At 43.2% G+C, this 16,004-nt stretch overlaps 1 protein-coding gene across 2 annotated transcripts in view; it reads right to left on the reverse strand.

The window, feature by feature from the left end:
- Positions 1-10,664: 10,664 nt before the first annotated feature.
- The window catches only part of MORC3 (MORC family CW-type zinc finger 3), a 56,714-nt gene continuing 51,374 nt past the window's right edge, over positions 10,665-16,004 (reverse strand). For both annotated transcript variants that reach the window (XM_015132916.3, XM_077995785.1), the window contains exons 16-17: positions 14,625-14,782; positions 10,665-12,160 (exon numbers count right to left, since the gene is read on the reverse strand). In XM_015132916.3, the coding sequence (XP_014988402.1) occupies positions 12,007-12,160; positions 14,625-14,782 (312 nt within the window). In that variant the 3' untranslated portion in view covers positions 10,665-12,006. The remainder of the gene's footprint in view (positions 12,161-14,624; positions 14,783-16,004) is intronic.

A 16,004-nucleotide genomic window follows, 5' to 3' on the forward strand; every position in this document is an offset into this window, starting at 1 on the left:
GACGCCCCGCCCCTCAAGCGCCTCTCAGGTCCCGCCCGACGTGGGCGGCACCCCAGGGAAGCCCCGCCCCCTCCTAGGCGCCGAGGCGAGTCCCGGTCTGGCCCTGGGGTCGGAATCCGGGCCGGAATTTATTCCCGCCAGACCCACGATTGCAGGAAGAATGGATTCACTATTATTTATTATTATTATCCATTATTTATTCCTTGTTGATTCGTTCTTTTAGCAAACGTTTACAGAGCCTGGGCTGTGTGTTAGACAGACCCTATGCTGGCGCTGTGCACTTGGGAGGGCGAACACGACCGGTTCTCCTGTCCCTTCTGCAAACAAAAACTGAGATCTCTGGGTTTCTATATTGGCTTCTAGAACATTTTGGAGAGTTCAAAGCTATGAAATTCTTCAGTACCTAGCGCAAGATTGCTTACATTTTATTATTATAGTAGACGAAGTTATAAATCCTTTCTTTTTTTTTTTTTTTTTGAGACGGAGTCTGCTCTGTCGCCCAGGCTGGAGTGCAGTGGCCGGATCTCAGCTCACTGCAAGCTCCACCTCCCGGGTTTACGCCATTCTCCTGCCTCAGCCTCCCGAGTAGCTGGGACTACAGGCGCCCGCCACCTCGCCCGGCTAGTTTTTTGTATTTTTTTTAGTAGAGACGGGGTTTCACCGTGTTAGCCAGGATGGTCTCGATCTCCTGACCTCGTGATCCGCCCGTCTCGGCCTCCCAAAGTGCTGGGATTACAGGCTTGAGCCACCGCGCCCGGCCTTATAAATCCTTTTTAAGAACAGACTCACATTTTAAAGTGAGGCGGTAAATTGATCGGTAGGCACAGATACCGCAGGCCTTTTGAAATGGGACGTTTCCAGATGAGACCTAATTTATCTGTGGGCTTCGCAGAAGGCCAGAAAACAAGTACCTCTGGATGCGCTGCTTTTACTGGATAAAAGAAACACACAGGTTTATCTGAGGAACCAACTGCTCTAGGATTTTTGGAAAAAAAGAACAGACATGGATTCTTATATAAATACTGGCTGATGCTTTTAGCCAGCTTTATGAAAGGTACAGATATTGCCTAAAAATCAGTGTCTCATGTTGATAAGAATGGCTGTATGCTCCTTGAAGCCTGATTTCTACAGGAAGCTAGAATAACATAATCCGAATATGCCATTTTTAGATTTTTTTTCTCTCCATACAGAGTTTGGACTGGGAATGACTATATACTTTAGATAATTTGGCTGTTATGAAAGTACAGACTCCTGGCCCTACCAGCCCCATGATTCCGAACATCCAGCAGAAGCCCCTGCTCCAGGAGCTTGCATTTTCATTCAGTCTGTTTTGGAAAGCTCGGGATTCTTCGTGTCTCTTCAACATCAAATTTCTCCAAATTTCTCATAAATGCTGTTCATTCACAAACGAATAATCTGCCCACCTTTTGAAGTGTCACGACGCTGAACGTGGATTTAAAAGATAAAAACACATGCTTTAAGTACTGAAAGTACACGAAGGAGTTGGCTTTCTTGGTGAACATTTTAGAGATCCAACTTCAGTGCCAACTTGATAAGCCAACACGGGCAGGGGATGCGGCTCCAGAGAGAGGCCCTGGGCTATCTCAAATATTTTCTCAAAAAAAAAAAGAAAGAGGCCGGGCGCGGTGGCACAAGCCTGTAATCCCAGCACTTTGGGAGGCCGAGACGGGCGGATCACGAGGTCAGGAGATCGAGACCATCCTGGCTAACACGGTGAAACCCCGTCTCTACTAAAAATACAAGAAAATTAGCCGGGCGAGGTGGCAGGCGCCTGTAGTCCCAGCTACTCGGGAGGCTGAGGCAGGAGAATGGCGTGAACCCAGGGGGGCGGAGCTTGCAGTGAGCCGAGATCGCGCCACTGCACTCCAGCCTGGGGCACAGAGCAAGACTACGTCAAGAAAGAAAGAAAGAAAGAAAAGAAAGAAAGAAAGAAAGAAAGAAAGAAAGAAAGAAAGGAAGGAAGGAAGGAAGGAAGGAAGGAAGGAAGGAAGGAAGGAAGGAAGGAAGGAAGGAAGGAAGGAAGGAAGGAAGGAAGGAAGGAAGGAAGGAAGTTATTTGCTCAAAACCTCAAAGTTTGCACCACAAATGTTGGACTAAAGAATTCCTGCCGGGCGCGGTGGCTCACGCCTGTAATCCCAGCACTTTAGGCCAAGGCAGGTGGATCACGAGGTCAGCAGATCAAGACCATCCTGGCTAACACGGTGAAACCCTGTCTCTACTGAAAATACAAAAAATTAGCCGGGCGTGGTGGCGGGCACCTGTAGTCCCAGCTACTGGGGAGGCTGAGGCAGGAGAATGGTGTGAACCTGGGAGGCAGAGCTTGCAGTGAGCTGAGATGGTGCCCCTGCGCTCCAGCCTGGGCGACAGAGCTAGACTCCATCTCAAAAAAAAAAAAAAGAAAAAGAAAAAGAAAGGAATTCCTCTAACGCAATTCTAACTAGATTCCTCAACAACCACTGGCCTTCAGCTTGGGCCCCAAGCATCCATTTTGGGCAGAACTGCCTCAATTTAAGGGGACCAATGTTATTTGGTTCCTGAGAACTTTTTAATAATGAAAATTGATATAAAAGCACTAACTCTTTTTTTTTTTTTTTTTTTTTTTTTGAGACGGAGTCTCGCTCTGTCGCCCAGGCTGGAGTGCAGTGGCGCGATCTCGGCTCACTGCAAGCTCCACCTCCCGGGTTCACGCCATTCTCCCGCCTCAGCCTCCGAGTAGCTGGGACTACAGACGCCCGCCACGACGCCCGGCTAGTTTTTTGTATTTTTAGTAGAAACGGGGTTTCACCATGTTAGCCAGGACGATCTCGATCTCCTGACCTCGTGATCCACCTGCCTCGGCCTCCCAAAGTGCTGGGATTACAGGCTTGAGCCACCGCGCCCGGCCTTTTTTTTTTTCTTTTTTTTTTTTTTTTTTTTGAGACGGAGTCTCGCTCTGTGCCCCAGGCTGGAGTGCAGTGGGGCAATCTCGGCTCACTGCAAGCTCCGCCTCCCGGGTTCACGCCATTCTCTGGCCTCAGCCTCCCGAGTAGCTGGGACTACAGGCGCCCGCCACTGCACCCGGCTAATTTTTTCTATTTTTAGTAGAGACGGGGTTTCACCATGGTCTCGATCTCCTGACCTTGTGATCCGCCCGCCTCGGCCTTCCAAAGTGCTGGGATTACAGGCGTGAGCCACCGCACCCGGCCAAAAAGCACTAACTCTTTTTTTTTTTTTTTTTTTTTGAGGCGGAGTCTCGCTCTGTCGCCCAGGCTGGAGTGCTGTGGCGCGATCTTGGCTCACTGCAAGCTCCGCCTCCCGGGTTCCCGCCATTCTCCTGCCTCAGCCTCCCGAGTAGCTGGGACTACAGGCCCCGCCACCACGCCCGGCTAATTTTTTTGTATTTTTAGTGGAGACGGGGTTTCATTGTGTTAGCCAGGATGGTCTCGATCTCCTGACCTCGTGATCCGCCCGTCTCGGCCTCCCAAAGTGCTGGGATTACAGGCTTGAGCCACCGCGCCCGGCCTGAAAAAAAAAAAGCACTAACTCTTAACTCAGCTTCGAAAAAAACTTCTCAACACACTTTCATTTCCATTTGTAAGTGTGAACATTCTAAAATCAAAATCTGAGCCAGGCATGGTGGCTCACATCTGTAATCCCAACACTTTGGGAGGCCAAAGCAGGCAGACTGCTTGAGGCTAGCAGTTCCAGACCAACCTGGCCAACATGGCAAAACCCCTTCTCTACTAAAAATACAAAAACTATCCAGAGTGGTGGTGTGTGCCTGTAATTCCAGCTACTCGGGAGGCTGAGGCAAGAGAATCGCTGGAAGCCGGGAGGCGGAGGTTGCAGTGAGCTGAGATCGCACCACTGGGAGCCTGGGCGACAGAGTGAGACTCTATCTCAAAAAAAAAAAAATAAATAAAAATAAATTTGATAACAGAAATAAAAAGTTCAGTAAAGGGTTGGAAAAAAATGTTGAGGAAATACCAGAATAAGAAAAATAGGGAGAAGCCAAGCGTGGTGGCTCATGCCTGTAATTCCACCACTCTGGGAGGCTGAAGTGGGTGGATCACTTGACGTCAGGAATTCGAGACCAGCTTGACCAACATAGTGAAACCCCATCTCTACTAAAAATGCAAAAAATAGGTCGGGCGCAGTGGCAGGCGCCTGTAATCCCAGCTACTTAGGAGGCTGAGGCCAGAGAATCGTTTGAACCTGGGAGGCGGAGATTGCAGTGAGCCGAGATTGCGCCATTGCACTCCAGCCTGGGCGACAAGAGCAGAACTCCATCTCAAAATAATAATAATAATAATAATAATAATAATAATAGGCATGGTGGCGGCGCCTGTAATCCCAGCTACTTGGGAGGCTGAGGCACTAGAATCACTTGAACCCAGGAGGCGGAGGTTGCAGTGAGCCAAGATCATGCCACTGCACTCCAGTCTGGGTGATAGAAAGAGACTCAGTCTCAAAAAAGAAAAAAAGAAAAATAGGAGAAATGACAGAAATCAGTACAGGAGAATGGCAACAACAGGACCTCTGGCACACTACTGGTAGAAGTATAAACTGATGTAAATACTTTAGAAAACTTTTCAGCAGTGTCTAATAAAGGTAATGATATGCCTACCCCATGACTCAGCAATTCCACTCCTCGGCATATGTATCAGGAAAACAAAAGCAAACTCGTACAAGAATCATTATTCATAATAGCCCCAAACTGGAAAGACACCAAATGTCCACCCACAGGAGAAAAGGTAATCAGACTGTGCCATATTCATACCACAGCATTCTACTCAGTAATCCAAAAGAAATACTGACTGTGATAGTTAATTTTATGTGTCAGTTTGCCCGGGCTAAGACATACCCGAGAGGTGGTCAACATTATTTCTGACTATGAGGGTGTTTCTGGAAGACTTTAGCATTTGAATCAGTAGACTGAGTACAGAAGATCTGCCCTCGCCAACCTGGGCAGTATCTGGAGCATCATCTAACCTGTTGAGTCGGAAAAGAACAAAAAGTGGAGGAAGGGCGAATTCTGTCTCTTCTTGAGTTGGAGACATCCATCTTCCACCATCAGATGTCAGAGCTCCTGGTTTTCAGGCCTTTCGACTCCAGGACGTACGCCATTGGTGTCCCTGGTTCTCAGGGCTTAGGAGTGGGACTGTTATGCCACTGGCTTCCTCGGGTCTCCATCTTGCAGACAGTAGATCATGGGACCTCTCAGCCTCCATAACCACTTAAGCCACTCCTCCTGATCAATCTCTTGCATCTATCATATTGGCTCTGTTTTTCTGGAGAACTCTACACTGACTGACACAGGCAGCAACATGGATGAAGAAACATTGTGATGCACACAAGGAGTTATTTCAAGTGATTGGCAAACACAGAAATTTTATACTACCCCAAAGAAAATTTACCTCCAGTCATACTATGGCTAGAAAATACTGGTATTGTTACATATATGCATACATATGTATTTATGTATACATTGGGAAGAGCAAATAATTATGTGGTTAGGAACCAAGATTTTCAGCAAAAGAGACTATAGTCTCTTTTAGTTCGGTCCACTAAAAAGGCCTAGAAATGCCCAAACTAGGCCAGGCACAGTGGCTTATGCCTGTAATACCAACACTTTGGGAGGCTGAAGCAGCCCAGGAGTTCAAGACCAGCGTGAGCAATGTAGCAAGACCCTGTATCTAGAAAAAAAAAAAAAAAAAAATCAGCCAGGCATGGTGGGACGCACTTATAGTCCCAGGTACTTGGGAGGCTGAGGAAGGTGGAGCACTTGAGCCCAGGAGTTTGAGGCTGTAGTGAGCTATGATTATGCCATTGTACTCCAGCCTGGACAACAGAGCAAGACCTTGTCTTAAAAAAAAAAAAAAAAAAAAAAAAGCAAAAAAGAATAAAAAAAAGAAAAAGAAAAAGAAATGGCCTAACTAAAAACAATGACTATATCTGTGCCTAGATTATGGTCTTCAAATAGCATTTCCCACAAAACGAAGCAGAGCTCTTGGAGAAATGGCTGTCACCAAGTCTAGACAAGGAAATTTATTAGATGTATTGAAATACCTTACATCTGAAATACCCTGGAGCCTACAGAGTACAGAAAAACAACAACAAAAAAAACAAAACCATAAATTAGGGCTCATTCCTGTAATCCCCGCACTTTGAGAGATTAAGAGGTGGGGGAAGTGCATCGCTTGAGCCCAGGAGTTTGAGACCAGCCTGGGCAACAAGGCAACAATCTGTCTCTACAAAAAAATACAACAATTAGCTGGGCATAGTGGCGTCTGCCTGTGATCCTGGCTACTCAGGAGGCTGAGGTGGGAGGATCACCTGAGCCTGGGAGGTTACGACTGTAGTGAGCCGTGATCGTGCCACTGCTACTCCAGCCTGGATGACAAAGCAAGAGCCTGTCTCAAAAATATGTATTTTTTAAGGCCGGAAGCAGTGGTTCACACTTGTAATCCCAACACTTTGGGAGGCCACAGTGAGCAGATCCCTTGAGCCCAGAATTTCTTGAGACCAGCCTGGGGAAAAAAAAAAACCCAAAACAAAACAACTAAGCAAGGTGGGTTGGACAAGCTTGCTGGTACCTCAATTGCCTCCATGAATATCACATTTTGAGAGGGATTCCCACCAAGGGAGTCACAAAATAAGGGACAATTGCCTAGGAAAAAAAAAAATTATATACTCAAATTACCTTGAGTCTTGGTTCAGATCACAGCACAAACCAAGGGCCTCACTTCCAAAAGGAACCCCATGGGAGATTAGGAAGACTTGACTCCTTTGTGAATATAAAACACCATTACATTTTATTATGAAAATACAGCCAGCTGGGCATGGTGTCTCACGCCTGTAATCCCAGCATTTTGGGAGGCCAAGGCAGGCAGATTGCTTCAGGCTAGAAGTTGCAGCAGCCTGGGCAACATGGCAAACCGTCTCTACAAAATATTCAAAAATTAGCTGGGTGCAGTGGCATGTGCCTGTAGTTCCTGCTACTCATAAGGGCTGAGGTGGGAGGATCACTTGAGCCTGAGAGGTCGAGGCTGCAGTGAACTGTGATCATGCCACTGCACTCCAGCCTGGGCAACAGAGTGATACTTTGTCTCCAAGAAAAAAAAAAAAAATACCCCACAAAAAAAAACACAAAACTACAGCCAAATTCTAGATAGTCACATATCAAGCACATACATAACCTAAATATTGTTAGCCAGGTTGGGGTAAAAATCCTTTATATTCATATTTAAATTTATTCTGTCTTGTTACCAAGATATTGGGTCCTGATGACTCTCAAATTGTGGCTCTAAAAGGTTTCTTAACTCTTTTTTTTTTTTTTTTTTTGAGACGGAGTCTCGCGCTGTCACCCAGGCTGGAGTGCAGTGGCCGGATCTCAGCTCACTGCAAGCTCCGCCTCCCGGGTTCACGCCATTCTCCTGCCCCCGCCTCCCGAGTAGCTGGGACTACAGGCGTCCGCCACCTCGGCCGGCTAGTTTTTTGTATTTTTTAGTAGAGACGGGGTTTCACCGTGTTAACCAGGATGGTCTCGATCTCCTGACCTCGTGATCCGCCCGTCTCGGCCTCCCAAAGTGCTGGGATTACAGGCTTGAGCCACCGCGCCCGGCCGGTTTCTTAACTCTTAACCAGACTTTCTTCCTACAGGCTAGTATATGAAAATTAACTCTGTGATCAAGAAACAATTCTAAAAAGCAACACATTTATTTTTTCCTCTACACCAATCAGGTATTAATAGCATTCACTTTGTGAGCTGTGACCAACATTCAACAGACAAATATGCAAAGATAGGATTCTATTTAGATTTTCAAGCCACTTCAGTGAGTCCCTGTTTATGAGACACTGCACAAAATAGGACTTAACCAGTCAGGTGCAGTGGCTCAAATGCCTATAATCACACTTTGGGAGGCCCAGAAGGGTGGATTGCTTGAGTCCAGGAGCTTGAGACCAGTCTGGGCAACATGGTGAAACTGTTTCTACAAAAAAAACAGAAAAATTAGGTGGGCATGGTGGTGCACGCCTCTAATGCCAGCTACTCGGGAGGCTGAGGCAGGAGAAGCATTTGAGCCTCGAAGGTTGAGGCTGCAGTTAGCCATGATCACACCACTGCACTCTAGCCTGGGCAACAAAATGAAACCCTGTCTCAAAAATAATAATAATAATAATAAAAAAAAAGACAACCAACTGTGAATTTTCTGAAATAGGAAGAAATGGGTAGTGTCTGGGTAGTTTTGGGGTGATGTGTGGCCAAATTAAGGCAAGCTTTCAGCTGCTTTATAGCAAGAACAACCCAGTAGAAAAGAATAGGCAAAGAACATGTATAGAACACAGAAAGTTAAAATGGCCAATATAAGGACTGAGACAAATGTCAGCTGTCATATTTTCACATATCAAATTAAGTTTGAGAGATTTTGAGGAAAAGTCGTATTTATTACTCGTCTTAAGTATAAATTCCTGCAACCTTTTTTGGATGGCAATATTTATTTAAATGTACATGGCATACATTCTTTGACCTATTATATTCACTGTTAACAATTTACACTCTGGATGTAATCGGAAAATCATGTGTGGTATGTATTAATTTTCACAATATATTCTTTTTTGAGATGGAGTCTCGCTGTCGCCAGTCTGGAGTGCAGTGGTGCGATCTCGGCTCGCTGCAACCTCTGCCTCCTGGGTTTAAGTAATTCTCCTGCCTCAGCCTCCCAAGTAGCTGAGATTACAGGAGCCCGCCACCATGCCCGGCTAATTTTTGTATTTTTAGTAGAGACGGGGTTTCACCATGTTGGCCAGGATGGTCTCGATCTCCTGACCTCGTGATCCACTCACCTCGGCCTCCCAAAGTGTTGGGATTACAGGCGTGAGCCACCATGCCCGGCCAGTATATTCTTTCTAACGAAAAGTAAGCATTAGGAGCATATTCCTGTGACGAAATGTTACTTAAGCTTTTTGAAAGAATGGTATGGAAATGTTATCAATTATATGGTATAATCCCATTGTGTAAATTTTGATACAAATATATGCAGTTTAATGTAAATAAAATACATACACATGAATGTGTGCATGTATGCACACAAAAGCCAATAGTGGTTACCTTTAGAGGCCGTGGAGAAAGTCTTTTCACTGTTCATTTACATCTCTAACAGGGGCACTGCTCTGCTTCCCCTCCCTCTCCCTACTTGCCCCAGTGAAAAAGTGGATATGTTGATCCCGTTTGTTTCATGAACCACTCAAGTTCAACATTTATAAATACTCAACAGAAGACACAGATCAACGGTGCTCGGTTCTGATGGTACACTGGAATTAACCCGGGAGGCCCTGAAAAAGAGTTATCTGGGTCTAACCCCAAGGACACTGACTTAATTAACGTGAAGTGCAGCCTGGCTTTGGGAGTTTAAAACACTCCCCAAGTGATTCTACTATGCAGCCAGAGGTGAGAGCTTAAATTTCTCAATGACGTATGACCCAATCTTAAGAGGTCTATGTGACAGCAAGAATCAAGTGTCTGAGATCACGGGCAGCATCATCAACTGGATGCTGCCACATGAAGAATTTGAGGCCCAAAGGAAGCACACAGGGACATGCCATGCCCTCCTGTTCTGTGTGCTCACTCAGCCTTCACTGATCTTGCCACCCTAGGTCCTGTTTGAAGCCCGTGGACTGTTTTGGCTTACTTCCTCATACCTTTTGTGTTTTAAAGTAATAAACGTTAGTTGAGGCAATACTGTCCCACACACACAAGAGAAAGGCACATACATCACGAAAGCCCACATTGTTCCATTAAACAACAGTTGTTCTGTCTGAAACTGTTAGCCACATTTTGAAGTCTCATATCTTGGCAATACTTCAATATCTTCATAAAGAGCAAAAAATATCTAAGTGCTTCCAAAGAATCAATTTAGCAAGCAAGTTTCTCTTACTAATCCCATGATTAATTTTCCCATCAAGCCAGATAGCCACAGGAAATATTTTTGCAAGAATACATACAGAAGCTGGCCAAAAGGAAGGGAAAAATAGCAAATTCCAAAAAGAACCACTGCATGAATTAGATATTCACAAAACTTACACATGATTTACATAGCTGCTATTATTTAGGCAACGTTTCTCTAGAGTAAATGACTTACACAATGAAAAGTCTTTTTTTTTTTTTTTTTTTTTTTTTTTTAAGACGGAGTTTCGCTTTTGTTGCCCAGGCTGGAGTGCAATGGTGCAATCTTGGCTCACCGCAACCTCCACCTCCCGGGTTCAAGTGATTCTCCTGCCTCAGCCTCCTGAGTAGCTGGGAGTACAAGCATGTGCCACCATGCCTGGCTAATTTTTGTATTTTTAGCAGAGACGGGATTTCTCCATGTTAGTCCGGCTGGTCTCGAACTCCTGCCCTCAGGTGATCCGCCCGCCTCAGCCTCCCAAAGTCATGGGATTACAGGCGTGAGTCACCGCGCCGGGCTGAGAAAAGGCTTTTGAAAACAGAATACACATTCTCTGAGGAAAGAGCAGCTCAGCCTCAGTCTTAATAGAAACAGTCTTCAAGAAATAACCTGCAATTAAAGTAGTTAAAATGAGCTCCAGTTGAGGGTCTAATGAATACATTTTTAGTTTTAAAATAATTTAAGGTTAATATTAATTCTTTAAAAGTAGTATCTCAACAGTTAGCCATCATATATTTTTATTTTATTACAAGATATTTTAAAATTTGGGAAATTACAATTGTGACAGAAAACCAGCTTCATACCAAAAATACACTTTCAATTACTTTATCAGGCAAATAAAAACAATCTTCATTTATTTGCTCTTTCCAGAATTACTATACAGTAAAAATTCAGTATTGTATATGACAGACATGTATTAAGCATACATACAAAATGAACGGATTGAATGTTCAAAAACAAAGGTAAAAATAAATAGCAATGATAAAACTTTGGAAAAAATAATGCACATTTTAGTTGTGGAAAATATGGTTCTTATATATACATAGTTTATACTTAATAGAAAGCCATCTCTTTAAAATTGCACAAAACATGGGACCAATAAAGCATAGTATTTTATGGCATGTAATACTATAATCCTAAGGTAATTTGTTCCTTGACTCCAGGATATAAAACACTTAGGTTTGTAATATAATAAAAGGTATGTAGTATTGTTCGAGAAAGATTCTCTTCCTCAACTCACAATAACCTGTAGTAATCCTACAAAAGGCTGTACAGGAAATTTCACAAAAAGAAATATTAAAAAATTATCATGCCCACTTCATGCTGACTAAACAGCCAAAAATGGGCTTCAAAGTAAACTTGGTGGCCATTTAATATTTCAATACCTTTTTTCTGTTAAAGACTGTTTCTTTGTTCCATAAAAACACTTTGTGTTTAACCGTGATTGGCAATCTCAGCACAAGAAAATCCTGGCAAAATGGAGTTGGTTTTTGCTTACCTTATTTTCATGAATAAAATATTTCAGGATAGGAATTTATACAAAAGAAACATTAATGCTCAATTCACTTATAACCAGAGTTGTATCAGGAGTGTTACTACATTATTTAAAAATCCTATTTAATAAACTCCTTTATAAGAAAATCAAAGGTAACATTTCCATTTGTATTATGGCATAGCCCTCGACTTAGAGAAAAATACACTTTGGGGAACCAGAAAAAATTGCACAAAGCTTAGGGGCAACCTGAAAAGCTCTTGGTGAAAAACACTTCAGTACTCTAGGGCAATAAAAAAATATGTGCAGGCTTAATTACAAATATTTACATTCCAAACAGAGTCATGACTTAGCTTCAGCTGCTCAATGCCAACAATTCACAGGTATTTCAAAACATCTGATAATGTGTCCACAATATCTGTGACCACATTTGAATGCATAGAATACAGTAAAGATTATGGTTTGCAGTCTGTTGCCTATCATATCTATAAAACAAACATACTTATATTTTAAAAGCTGTACAACCAAAAGCATTGAGCAAATGTCTTCTTATCTTACATAATATATACTTTAAGTACTACTGATTTCACTCATTTGTTCAACAACTTGTCCTAAAATCTCATCAACTACATCAACATCGTAATTCACTTGCTGAAGATCAAGATCAGGCACAATCATAGCCAGCAGTTGTCCTACGTTAACTCGAAGAGATCGGAGTTTGAGGCTGCAAATATAAATATGTAACTTATTAGATGAGCATTACAAGTTAATATTCATGTAGACCTTAAAAAGTAAAATACCAAAATCAAATCTCTGTAGAATAATATACAATTAAACAAAAAGAAAAGCAAAACCTCCCCTAGAGAACTCAATTTACTTTTATCAGTCAGGTGCACTTGCTCATGCCTGTATTCCCAGCACTTTGTGAAGCCAAGGAGGGAGATCGCTGGAGCCCAGGAGTTTGAGGCCAGCCTGGCCAACACTGTGAAACCCTGACTCTACTAAAAACACAAAATATTAGCCGGGCTTGGTGGTGGCACCTATAGTCCCAGCTTCTCAAGAGGGTAAGGTGGGGGATCACCTGAGCCCAGGAGGTCAAGGCTGCAGTGAGCTGCGATGGCACCACTGCTCTCCAGGGTTCATGCAATTATCCCACCTCAGCCTCCCGAGTAGCGGGAAGCACAGGCCCACACCACCATGCCCGGCTAATTTTTTTTAATTATTATTTGTAGTAATGGGGTTTCACTATATTGCCCAGGCTGGTCTCAAACTCCTGGGCTCAATCAAGCATTCTGCCCACCTCAGAGTGCTGGGATTACAGGCATGAACCACCATGCTAAGCCGCAATTATCTAAAACATGTTCTATAAGATATTCATAGTTGTATAAGAGGTAATAAAAGGTTCTGTGGTCAAACAAGCTTGCAAAACGTTGTGTTACACAATGTGAAAGAAGTTTTTTTTAGGCTGAGCACAGTGGCTCACGTCTGTAATCCCAGCACTTTGGGAGGCTGAGGCAGGCAGATCACCTGAGGTCAGGAGTTCAAGACCAGCCTGATCAAAATGGTGAAACCCCATCTCCCACTAAAAATACAAAATGTAGCTGGGCGTGGTGGCGCACACCTGTAGTCCCAGCTACTGGTGAGGCTGAGGCAGGAGAATTTGCTTGAACCTGGGAGGCAGAGGTTGCAGTAAGCCGAGATTATGCAACTGCATTCCAGCCTGGGCGACAGATCAGGACTCTGTCTCCAAAAAAATAATAATAATAATAATTGCAGGACTGCTCTGATCCTATTACATTAAGTTACTATGCATTTACAGAGAACAATGGTTTTCTGAAAACAGTCGGAAGCCCTAGATTAAGATAATTATGCCTTCCAAGTTTATGAATATCAGCATTCTAGGCTTTTATTAAAATGCCCAAAAGTATTTAAGCAATAAACACCTAAACTGTAAGGCAGCTTTTGTTTCAAATATTATGGCAAACACATAAAATGAGTGTTACAGTTGTTCTTGTTCCCCATCCCACTACAATATAGTAAGTCCATATTTAATTTAGATACTGATTTTTCTCAAGTGGAAATCTATGAAGGGATCAAGATGTTCTTCCTTAGGCTGACAATGCAGAAAATGCGATTTTGAGCATGTCCGTTTTGTGAGCTTTTGCGGTAAGAGTCCACTAGACCTTTGAAAATACTTTAATCATTCCCATGCCAGCTTTTCTTTTCTTTTTTTTTTTTTGAGATGGAGTTTTGCTCTTGTTGCCAAGGCCAGAGTGTGGTGGCGCAATCTTGGCTCACTGCAACCTCCTTCTCCCAGGTTCAAGTGATTCTCCTGCCTCAGTCTCCCAAGTAGCTGGGATTACAGGTGCGCGCCACCATGCCAAGCTAATTTTTTTAGTAAAGACAGGGTTTCACCATGTTGGTCAGGCTGGTCTCCAACTCCTGACCTCAAGCGACCCACCCACCTTGGCCTCCTGCCTGAGCCTCCCAAGTAGCTGGGACTACAGGCACCTGCCACCACGCCCAGCTAATTTTTGTACTTTTAGTAGAGACAGAGTTTCACCATGTTGGCCAGGCTGGTCTTGAACTCCTGACCTCAGGTAATCCACCCAACTCAGCCTCCCAAAGTGCTGAGTTTATAGGTGTGAGCCACCACACCTGGCCTACTTGTTTTAATAGGACTTCTTCCTAATATCATCTGTACTATGGCAATTTTTAGTAATTTTGTGATTTCCTAAAAGATTACAGAGAGCATATCGTGAAATAAGGACAGCAAGCCATAAAGAAATGGTACCAAGTACGACAACAAAAGAAAAACAGGTTGAAGGAGTGAATTTCAGTAACAGTCTCGTGTCTTCTACTCATGGCCAAATTCCCCCTATTCTTCAATATCGTGCCCATTTTTATTTTCCTTCAAAAAACATTCTAAAACCACTCTGAACAATCAAATGCTTTATTCCTTCTAAATTCCTATTCCACTTAAATAGAACCTAAACGGTCAGAAACTGGGAAGGAAAGATAATGAAGTGTCACTTCTTTCGTATCTATCATGTAACACCAGGGTCACAGCAGACAATCAATAATTTCTTCTGACAGAACAGTATCTATCTGATGGGTGCTAGCAGATAAAAATAAATAGTATCCTAACCATAATTGCAGCCCCACAAAAACGCCTCATTTAATATTACCTTTCCCCATCCATATAATTTACAGACTCCTCAATGTTACTTGATGTTGAAACATCTGTTGCTGTCTGTTGATTTGTAGATTTTAACTGTTCAACTTCAGTTTTGAGTTCTTCACACTGTGAACGGATTTGTGATTTTTCCATTTCCAGCAATTCAACCTAACAAAAAATATAAATGAACTTTATAACTGCAAAACTTAAAAATGCTAATGGCAAAGTGAAATTTCAAGCTAAGAAATATAAAGAACCTGCTTGATAACATTATCAACTATCAAAAAACAAATACACAAAGAAAAACCAATAGTTTTCTATAAACAAAGCTTCATTCGTTTACAGCTTCACTTCTCCATCTTTTTACATGGAGAGAATACAACATATTACCACTTGATTTAAAAAAAAGTGATACCTAGAAAATGAAAAACCAAGGCCGGGTGCGGTGGCTCACGCCTGTAATCCCAGCACTTTGGGAGGCCGAGGCGGGCGGATCACAAGGTCAGGAGATCGAGACCACGGTGAAACCCCGTCTCTACTAAAAATACAAAAAATGAGCCGGGCGCGGTGGCGGGCGCCTGTAGTCCCAGCTACTCGGGAGGCTGAGGCAGGAGAATGGCGTGAACCCAGGAGGCGGAGCTTGCAGTGAGCCAGGATCGCGCCACTGTACTCCAGCTTGGGCGACAGAGCGAGACTCCGTCTCAAAAAAAAAAAAAAAAAAAAAAAGAAAGAAAATGAAAAACCAGCCAGCACGGTGGCTCACACCTGTAATCCCAGCACTTTGGGAGGCTGAGGTGGGTGGATCACCTGAGGTCAGGAGTTTAAGACCAGCCTGACCAACAAGGAGAAACTCCATCTCTACAAAAAATACAAAATTAGCCAGGTGTGGTGGCAGGCACCTGTAATCCCAGCTACTCGGGAGGCTGAGACAGGAAAATTGCTTGAACCCAGGAGGTAGAGGTTGCAGTGAGCTGAGATCACGCCACTGCACTTCAGCCTGGGCAACAAGAGCAAAGCTCCGCCTCAAAAAAAACCAAAAAACAAAAAACAGAAAAACCAAGATACTAATGCCTAAATTATGTTAATGTCACAGTGGCTTTTATTTCTTGCATACTCATCAACTTATAATTAAGTTACAATAGTGAGTTTATGCTTTTTATAAACAGATGGTCCCTGACTTACATCGGTTTGACTTTATGATTTTCCAACTTTATGATGGTGTGAAAGTTACATGCATTCTATAGAAACCGCACTTTGCATACCAATACAACCATTCTGTTTCTCGTTTTCAGACAGATTCAATACATTACATGAAATACTCAGTATGTTGTGATAAATCAGACTTTGTGTTAGATGATTTTGCCCAAATGTAGGCTAATACAAGTGTTCT

The sequence above is a fragment of the Macaca mulatta genome, chromosome 3 (assembly GCF_049350105.2).
Source record: "Macaca mulatta isolate MMU2019108-1 chromosome 3, T2T-MMU8v2.0, whole genome shotgun sequence".
Classification (NCBI taxonomy): Eukaryota; Metazoa; Chordata; class Mammalia; order Primates; family Cercopithecidae; genus Macaca; species Macaca mulatta.